Source organism: Rhyacophila brunnea, unplaced genomic scaffold (genome assembly GCF_057557595.1).
Source record: "Rhyacophila brunnea isolate RB1 unplaced genomic scaffold, BYU_Rbru_1.0 scaffold_6, whole genome shotgun sequence".
NCBI lineage: Eukaryota > Metazoa > Arthropoda > Insecta > Trichoptera > Rhyacophilidae > Rhyacophila > Rhyacophila brunnea.
The window spans coordinates 44260308-44270851 of NW_028233276.1; the positions used below are offsets into that span (position 1 = coordinate 44260308).

Below are 10544 nucleotides of genomic sequence, written 5' to 3' on the forward strand. Positions count from 1 at the left end.
TGCCAAACTGTGATAATTGGATAAAAATACTATTTTTAATAGATACAATAATGTGAGTTTATGACACAATGCTCGAGTAAAACATCACTGATAATATCGGGTTAAAATTATTTCATATTAAATACCTACATAACCAATTAGAAAAGTCTTCAAACACACATTGCAAGGCAAATTTCTCTACCCACTGAGACATTGGCTCGAGTGCATTCCCTGCGCATTTAATCAAATAGATAATATGATCTAAGTGTCCAAATTTCCCTGAACAAGTGGTTACCATCTTTAAAATAAATTGATCTGGTCAATAGCTCAGTGGCTAGAGGACTCACCCAAAAAACGATGGATATCCTTTTGAATACCACTGTAATAATATGGACCACAGAATTTTATAAAACACATAATAAAAGGTGTTTTATAGAATACGTGCTAAGCTATATACAGTCGAACTTGGTAATTACGATTACGGAAATAGCGAGATCTCGGATGTAATGAGGAAACATTCGTTGACATTTTATTTTATGATTTTCTCCATACATTTTATTCAATTTTATAACGAGCTACTTCTCGGGTATACCGAGCAAAACTGTTAATGAGTCGATCGTTTAAAAACAACATTTTCGACCCTAAGCAATAAAATCCGACCGGGCAGTTAACTAGACCGATGCCGTCGGAATCGGATTATGTTTATGACACTAGTTAAGTGTCTAAGTACCTAAATGGTGTTTTCGCCGACAACATTGAAAAAGTATCCACGCATATGGTTAAAATTACATGTAAATTACAAAAATTCCAAGCTTTGTGAAGTCAGTGGGTACCTACCAGTGCCGGCGGCTCAGCACTTCATTACAATAAACAACGTCTTTTGTAGTTTATGAATGCCATGCTCGTTTCGGGGATTTTTACAATGGTTTCAGATTTTTTATGTTCTATGCTTAAATAGAACGTGGCGCAAAAAATGTTATATTACGAAAAACGAGTAATGCTTATAACGAGCAAATTCAGTCGGTCCCATCTTCCTCGTAATAACCAAGTTCGACAGTGATATATACCATTTACAAGATACAAACTTTGTAAAATGTGTTCGACAACCGTTTTTACTGTCATTGAGATAAATTGAGGTAGGCACCTCTTTAGCTGATATGTGGGAATCGAATTCAATAATCTAATCTACAAATATACCTACGTTCCTTACATCATAGGTGAGTATTACTTACAGGTAATCTAAAAAACCCATTTATTTATCATTGATACCAACAATCATTGATAATAATAGAATACATTGAATGGAACAGATAGTAAGTTTTTTTTTTATAATTCTTATCTATATGATTATTATTTTTATTATTTTTAATTAACTACAGAAAAAAAGAGCTCATTAGGTTTTAAATCAATGAAGGTGCATTTTGTATGTGATTATTGGAATAATTATTATCTGTCAAATTTCAGTAATGTATGTGCGGGTAGTTTTAGTTTTCTTCTTTACGTTGTGTCTAGGAATCGGTAAATAAACTATTGATGTTGATGCGTAGATTAGTTGGCTAGTACGATATCAGTAAAAGAAGTGGTCCCCAATCTACACGCCCACAAACGCAAACTACTGTGGTCTCTGTTATCACACTTAGCGATTCCACAGATTAAGTATTGCTTTCTAAAGCAAAATAAAAAATATGAAATGCACCAACATATTATTATTATTCTGGCAATAATATTGAATTTTCAGTTTTTATTCGTCGGTATGATTTTTACATCGGAATACTATTACCAGGGAAAAGGTAAACAACCCTGCTCATCATCCCTGTTCGTACAAATTTAATTCTTTCATAAACAGATACAACTCACACAAAAATATGATATAAAATGAATTCGATCCACATGGCAATAAGGGTTGTTATTGCAAATCTGCATTAATATCTTAACTGCACTGTAGTTGTCCTGCTCTGCGATGGCATCTGCATATAATATTGAATACATAATAATATGTATGATATGTAGTTAAAAAAGGAACACTACCAACATTAAATAATGGTGATTATTTCAAATTTGCATTCATGTCATTGACATATTCTGCCAACGGATTTACTATAATATTGAAATTATGTATGTGATAGTGTGTCGTGTTCAAAGAAATTCATTTTTCTGGTACCATGTAATTTAATAAACTCCCATAAAAATGTAAATTCAATTTTTAAGTTAGTGACATTGGTCTTCTGAATAAAATTTTCCAACTGTATTTTTCTTTTATAAAAATTACGTTTTATCTTTGTCTTTATAAAGCACAGGGTGCAGATTATATCAACAGTATTTTTCTCCGAATCTAACGAACATTGATATCAAAATGTGTAATTTGCAACAAGCAGGATATAAATCTGCAATATACAGATTCAGCACTACTACACACCTATAATATATGCTATAATAACGTCACTGTTCTGGCAGAAGACACTAATGCGAAAAAATGACATATTAAGTTAGTTATACCAAAATGTTCCTTATTTCAAACTTTACCGTCTGGAAACCTTCTTAATAAATAAACAGTCTTTATTTTAAAGTCATCCTTTTTACGATTACTTAATAAACTCACATGGTAGACCATTTCAAACATTTTAACAACTTCAAAGTCAAATTACTCAAAACTAGTATTCTCCAGTTAGTGTGTACTGCCAGAACAGAGACGATATGTGCAATTTTATTGAATAATCTCAGTAATATCGACAGGACAGTTAGCAGGATGCGTCGTAACTTAACCTAATGTAATCATCGACTAATTGTTTTAGTTAGTACATGCTGAAGCAGGTCAATTTTATATCTTTATTGGTCCTGCCAATTTCGAGGTTACGTGAAGAAAAACATTTACACTAATAATATTTGATCAGTTATCGCTGAAATAACGCCACAATTATGCTTTGGAACGCGATGGAAAACTTATCAAAACAATGAGCTGTGGAACACGCCATAGAACCCGAGGAGGGCAGTTGTCTGATATTATAATATCCATACATACATAACTCCTGAGTTTAAACACCATTTTGATGTCAAAGAACTTGAAATACTCTAAATATCTTGCATTTTATTGAAAACAAATCTTTTCGAGTTACGTTAAACAAGTTACGTTATTCCATCTCTAATAAGTAGTTGTTTCATGAATTACTATCATTACTTAGATACAGTCAGTAAAATGTATGGAGTCTCTAGCAATATTAAGTTAAAATGCACTAAGCAACAAAGCACTAAATACACAAGCCACAAATATTTTTGTAGTTCACAGTGTGTTGAATTTTGAGATACCAACAAAAGCAAAAAAATAATAATTAAATATGCATAAGTAAGCATGTAGGTAGGTGGCTAACTTGTGGTGAGTCATTTATTGTCAGTAAAACAAACTGTGTGCACTGGTCTGTTTACTCTGTTATACTGAAGAAAAATCTATATCTGTGTGTAGGCACACTTAGTGGCATTTTTTTTTAAGTCTTGACTCATCTCATCATCATAAATATATAATTTATTTATTGGTTGGAAGGTAACAAACGAAATTGAGGTAATCATGTACATTACCAATGTGCTCTAGTGTTTCATAATAATTGGGGTAGAATTTTCTGACAACACTTTGCAGTCAAGATGTCATTTTGGATCTTATAAATACGACTGTAAAAATGTAATTACAGAAAGTAAACTTGCTGAATTGATACCGGGAAATAGGAAACTCTGGATTGGGATTCGTCAGTTGAGACACCAAATGACATTCTGTTATTGTTTATGTCCACTATTCATTTATTCGACGGTAACACAGGGCTCAATCTTTTCCTAATGGCGACATGGCGCAGATATGACGTCCACCATTGCGACGCACCTGGATTTTACATTGATATTGACAGCGGGGAATGTCAATTCGCCAATGTAATGCTCTCTACTGCACTGCATCAGCATATCACCACTACATATTCATCAACAAGCTAACATTTTCAGTTTTTAATAGTAATTAACACTATTCATCGACTCTGCCCCATAATTTCAGTGAATCTTTTCGAGTACGATCAAATATACAACTGCGAGCGAGACACCAAGGTGTGATGACCCAGAGTTTGAGAATAGTCAGTATAACATCACTTATTTTAATTAAAATCGCATGTGTTTTAAGTGAGATAAAAAAGTTGTGGTTTTCGAATAACCTAGAATACCCCTTTGTTTCAAAACTGACATCAATGGGCGAGATGTATCGCTGGGAGCTTGTGCGATATTGATAACGTTTAAAAAAAAGAGATGTAAAGTTAGACATAAGTGAATTCAACTCACCCTAACTCTAAATCGCGTGGGGGCGTTGAGGACGTCGCAGACGATACCCTCCACAAATATGTTTTGCACGTCGTTGTCTCTGTCTATTATCCTCACTACGCAACGAGAGTGCGGCGTGACCTGCCCCACGGAAGGGCTGGCGTCGCCGATGATGTCGTACTTCCCCGCCCCGAAGATGTCGCTGTACGCGATCGCTTCCGATAGCGGACCGTCGAGCTCGACCGTGACCCGGCCGCCGCGGTCCGCCTGCTTTATCACTCCCGGAAGGTAGACGCCGCGCCGCTTGGCCAGGATGCGGTGGTCGCGCCAATCCGACAGGTCCAGGCTGGGGTAGCCGGAGGGCGCGCCAGGAGGGGCGGGAGAGGCGTGCATCCGTACCGGCTTTTCTTGGACGGCGGGCGGTGCCGCGTCCAGCCGCCGAAAGTCAGACTGCGTCACAGCCGACACCCCATTGCTCTCGACGCAGCTCCTCTCTATCTCCTCCAGTTCGGCCGGATCAAACTTCCTCTTCTTGGGCAGGTTTCTGACAGAGGCCTGGGCGGCGGGAGCCGGCCGGGCGTCGGGCGAGGCGGCGGGGAGAGGGGCCGCCCCGCTTCTTTGGGGAGGCTGCTGGCCGCTGGGGTTGGCCATGGTGGGGGCGCTCGCCGCCGAGTTGTTCAGGATCGACGGCGAGATGCTCACGGCCCCCACACTGCTGATCACCGATGCGGGGATCTAATATGATAAAATATTCATGAAACATTAATGATTAATTTGATCAATGTAATGGCAGTAGCATGAGTTCTAGATCTCCTGTTAATTATTGTCACCACATTCAAACTCAAAACATTCAACACAAACAATAAAATACCTTCAATTACTTAGTAACTTTAGACCAAACTTTTTAGTCTAAAATTAAGGCTATACCTCAGTTGAGGCATGGTCTAAAAAGATTGTGGTTGGGCGATGCGCGGATTGCGGGTCCAAATAACGCATGCCGACCGAAATATAATTTGTCATATAAATCCAACATGTGTACATTTAATGTTCTGTTTATTGTTCTATTAGTAACAATAATAATATATTCATTCACATGTCTGCTTTTTAAAGTAAATGGGTAACGTTTTTAGTCATCTTTACACTATTTAAGAATTAATACCCCGGTCGCCATCACGAAACAAATTGACGTGTTCCCAGCTCGACGTTCTCTCTCCGAATGCCAGCGAGTCCAAAATTTCGTTGCGCCTATAGTTGAAAATTATTTGCCGTCTCACTTATGTATCATCTTAAGGATTAAAGGAGAGATGAAATTGAATAGAAAAGCCCAAGTGGCTCTCAATAATTTTTCTGTAATAAACGATACATACGTAACCAACTGATAACGGCCAGGGTGTCAATCCTTTTGTTACGCATTAATTATTGTATAATCTATTAATTAACTTCACAAACTTGACAAAATTTCATTTCAATTAATTTGGGACTTAACTCTGGGTTTAAATTCCCATCACAACATCGATTCGATTTGTTTGAGCATATTTAAGTTCCCATGGTTATACATGGAATCATCATTCACCTGTTTTAATAGTATTTATTGTACCTTTAATAGAGAGATAATTACCTGGTGATCTATATCAGGGTAATGGTAAATGGGCGCCAGACGCGGAAGCACGTCTTGGCCAAGGAGCCTGTGATGCATCCCACACTTCTATTGTGGTCACGCCTGCCTGCTGGGTCTCATCTGATCAGAAAAATAAATATCGATTATCCCAACTAATTGGGGATGAATGGATGGGGTGACATTGTATAATGATTAAACTGGAAAACCGAAAAAATACCTAAAAATCTATTTTATTTTTTATTGATTTGTTTTTGGAATCATAATAAACCGATGATTGTATAGAAATTCGGATAATTGAAAATTTAGAAAATCAAGGTTTTACTGTACAGTACACTCTCAGTAATCCGTAGATCCATTATCCGACAACTACTATAATCCGCTGTTATTTTTACTAGTTGAAAGCACAAAATCAATCTTTATAATTCGGCGGTATTCGATTGTCAAATTAAATACTCCACCGCGTACAAGTATACAACACAGATGAGACGGGTTTATTTTGGAAACTTCTCCTTTGTAAAACATACGTTCATCGCGAAGAAAGTAATGTACGAGGGAGGAAAGTGCCCAAGGACCGCCTCACAATTATGGTGTGCTCCAATGGAACCGGGACGCACAAACTGAAGCTTTTGGTCATAGGGAAAGCCAGGAATCCTAAGCCATTCAAGAATATCTGCCTCACTGAACAACTGGTTGTGTCAAGTGATTTACTGTTTAATATTTAGTTAATAAACTTAGTTTATGATTATAAATAAAGCGGTACTTTTGCTAGTACAAATTTCTCAAAAAAAAAAACTGTTTTTACGAAATACCTGTTTTAATTTTTACCATAATTTGTATGTACTATAATCTGCCACTTTCACTAATTGGACACTTGTCTAGTTTTTAGGGTGGCGGATTACCGAGAGAGTACTGTATTACATTTACTTTGGTTCATATGAATTCACTTATTTTTATTGAGATTTACACGTGCATGGGTTTACTGCTGACAGTACGTATTATCGTGGCCATAACAAAAAAATATATTATCGTGCAAGTTGCAAGATTAAATGCACGGATCAAAAAAGTTCAGCAACTTCTGAATTTTCATGCGACAGTTGAAGCTTGTAAGAGCCGGAAAAAATGAACTACACGGTGCAGAGCATTTTTGACATTTACTATTTTCGCGATCAGTCAAATAGCACCATAAAATGACAACAATGTTTCTCGCTTAAGCTTGGAGAATGAGATTGGCAAGACAATCCACGCTTTTACGTGTAAACAGTTATTATCGCGATAGTTGAATTTACACACTATTAAATCCATGCACGTGTACAGGCGCTATAATGCTATATAGATAACAGTAATAGCACGTTATGTGGCAATCACTGCCCAGAAAATAAATAATAAGAGAATCGCAGATATTACATTAATCGCTGCTGATCTAAGGGAACTCAGAGAGCTGATACCGTGTCCGGAAACTTGTACGTATGCAGTTCGCCGTATTACACTTCACCGTGAAATGTTGTATCAGAAATATATGACCGTATATTAAAGACAGTCCAACTTCTTTGGATCGTATAGTACTGACATAAAATTCATGTCTAAATAAAACACGGTTCTTGTTGGTTTACACTTTACAAGAAGCCAGCAGCAAACAAATTTAAAAAATAGCCGATATATTGGATTTGTTGTTAGGTTAGGTTAGGTTTTCATTCTCGAATTCATGAATTTTGTCAAAATCAGCCATGAAAATTGAATTAATGTTCATATTGAATCTACTAAAATTGTATCTTGTCATCTCTTTCCGATAAGAAAGCTCACGGCAAACTGTGCCACGGTGAAATGTTTTACGCACAATTTACATGTAACCAGCTGATACACTAGGGAGAGGACGAGATCCTCAAATACAGCTGCCAGCAGAATAAGACCAAGTTAATCATTATCGATCGGGCTAACCTACCCAGAGCAAATACACTCAGATCTACAAACAGTCGAGTTTGTATATCTGAGATCGACCATTACTGAAAAAGGCAGACATGCAGCAGTCATACGGCGCACACAGATTACAAAAATGCAATAACACGTCTAACCACTAGGTATATGGAAGGATCGATAAATCTCAATTGCCATAAAAATGATACTTGTAGAAATACTAGTGTTCTCCATATTTTTGTAAGGCTTCGAGTCATGGACCCTGGAAGGCAATTGGTACCTTCGAAATGTAGTTTTGGAATGCTTCATATTTCTTGGGCAGAGCACAGGACAAACTAGTCAATCATCCGGAGGCTCAAGATAAAAGAGCGCCTATCAACAATAAGTCTAAATACGATTTTTGGACATATTATTCAGCACTGACCAGATAATTTGTAGACTAGCGGTTTTGGGTAACCTCCAGGGAAGCAAGAAAAAAGAGACAAATTAAGGAGCTTACCAGGGGCAAACTTCAAAAGCAGAGGACTCTAATAAGTGGACAGTCTTAGTTGCACAAAAGATGACTACATTTGAGGGTGGTCACGATACTAATCTACGAAGGAACGACCGAGAAGAGAAGAGAGTCGACTTTATTACAATAACTAATGTGAAAGAGAAATACTGAATACATTAATTCTTGCTCATCTGAAAAACAAGAACAGAACTATTATACATTATTGTGCATAACCCATATATTTATATAAAACGTATACAATAAAGAACCACCCCAGTGACTGACGAATCTCCGAACGAGGGTGGCTATGTTTTTATTGCATTTATTGTACACACAATATAACTAAATATCGCATTGCTTCTTGTCACATCGTCGCTATAGGATTGGTTTGTCGAAATCGACCTTTTAATGCAGAATCTTTTTTTGTATATAAATGGACTAGAACCATACTTTTCTTTAAATTACTTTGTAATGGTAATGAATACATCATTCATATGCTGTAAAAATAACAATTTTAATATTTCCATGTATTTAAATATAGGATTATGTTTTTTGTCTTGTTTTTTGAAATTTGTTTTTTGTCTCCTGAACATTTGGTCTATTCGACAAACCAATCCTCGAGCGACGACATGCCATTACCATGAGTAGATAAGTAATTACTATTGTCAATGCTTTTTTAAAGTCTTTTAAAAATGCTAATCTGGAAGGGCTGACTGATATCAGATAAAACTGCATTGTGTACATATTGCACAAATTAATGTTTTTATTATTTAACATAAAATATATGTATATAGATTTATTAAATTAATTTTAAAAGGTACTTCTGTTTACTAAAACAAGATGTACATTTATTTATTAATACCAGATAAATATTAATAATAAAATGGAGAAACATTGAAAAAAAGACACTAGGTATCATAATAAAATTAAAATTACTATGTCCGGTTCATACCTGCTCATGTTACTGGTTTCTGAGAAATGCTAGAAAATAATTTGTACAATGACAAAAACTAACACTTCGTAATATTGTTTTATAAAACCTTTAATTTGGTATGGCACTAATAGTAAAGTTATTTATATTATAACATATTCACTGACGACGCACCGTTCGCACACCTGACAAAAATATAATTCCCGTCTGTCAAAATCTGCAAAAGGTCAACAGTTTCCGAAAACATTTTCTACCTCTGGATTGCAATATGAAAATGAGCCAGTCAAAAATCAGCTGGCACAATGACACATCCGTAAAATAAATAATTTACTACATCAGCGACGGCACAGAGATTGAACAAAATCGCTTTCGGCCGACTGAAATGTAAAAATGACAGCATTGATATGACAGTACTGCAATGTATGAGGTAACGCGACAAGATTGAAAACAATTCATTGCGCTACTGTGGAATTCGACAACAATGACGACGTGAGGTCTTTCTCGCGACGATATTCACCAAAAATGATTAACACAATAACGGAGAAGAGCACATTATCTCGAAAAAATCACAAAGACCTTGAGTATAACAACTCATTACACGACAAATTAACGCTCGCTAATACAACATTTATATATCGCGAACAGATTCCTATACGGACGTACCTATCGGTGCTTTCCATTGTTTTATGCACAAACAAGGAACACAATGAAGCACTAAAAAAACTGCAATATGGACGTGTTGTAATAAATAGAAAACCGAGCGAACGATGTAAATTGGTAAATGGTAATATGCAACATAGCGAGCTGGGTTGATCCTAGCAAAGTAGTAAAATTGTTACTATCCAAACCATCGTAGTATTTCCAGAGCCCCCCTCCAGCTCGGCTTATCTCCCAGAAGCTGACAGTAAATAAACACTTGCATTACTTCCACTGAATTATTTCAAATCACAGGTTCCCGACGACACGACTGATTACAGCACGTTATTATTCACGATCGATTCCGCGGGTGCAGCCAATTTTCGAAGAGTGAAACGTAAATGGTCCATTTTTATAAAATATTTGACATCCAGCAACACACGGGACACCCACATCAAAAGATCTACATTGCCCATGGTTCTGAAATCCGCGTATACTGTATCCCCATTTCTTTCTATAGCTAGATAGAGCTATAGCGCACACGTGAAAAAGAGAGATAACTATATAGATTGAATCATTTATAATACGCGGTGCGTATGTCCCTTCCCCGTCCCCGTACAAAAGAGCTCGAGACGAAGTTGAATGGACCTGAAAGACGCACTCTGCGATTGGATCGATCGCGGTCACGT

General features: G+C 36.6%; 1 protein-coding gene across 6 annotated transcripts in view; it reads right to left on the reverse strand.

Annotated features, from left to right (window-relative positions):
- Nucleotides 1-10334, reverse strand: part of cic (Putative transcription factor capicua) — a 57933-nt gene extending 47599 nt beyond the window's left edge. For all 6 annotated transcript variants that reach the window (XM_085956846.1, XM_085956842.1, XM_085956845.1 and 3 more), the window contains exons 1-3: nucleotides 10068-10334; nucleotides 5885-6004; nucleotides 4288-5001 (exon numbers count right to left, since the gene is read on the reverse strand). In XM_085956846.1, coding sequence (XP_085812972.1) covers nucleotides 4288-5001; nucleotides 5885-5962 — 792 coding nt within the window. In that variant the 5' untranslated portion in view covers nucleotides 5963-6004; nucleotides 10068-10334. The remainder of the gene's footprint in view (nucleotides 1-4287; nucleotides 5002-5884; nucleotides 6005-10067) is intronic.
- Nucleotides 10335-10544: the final 210 nt, after the last annotated feature.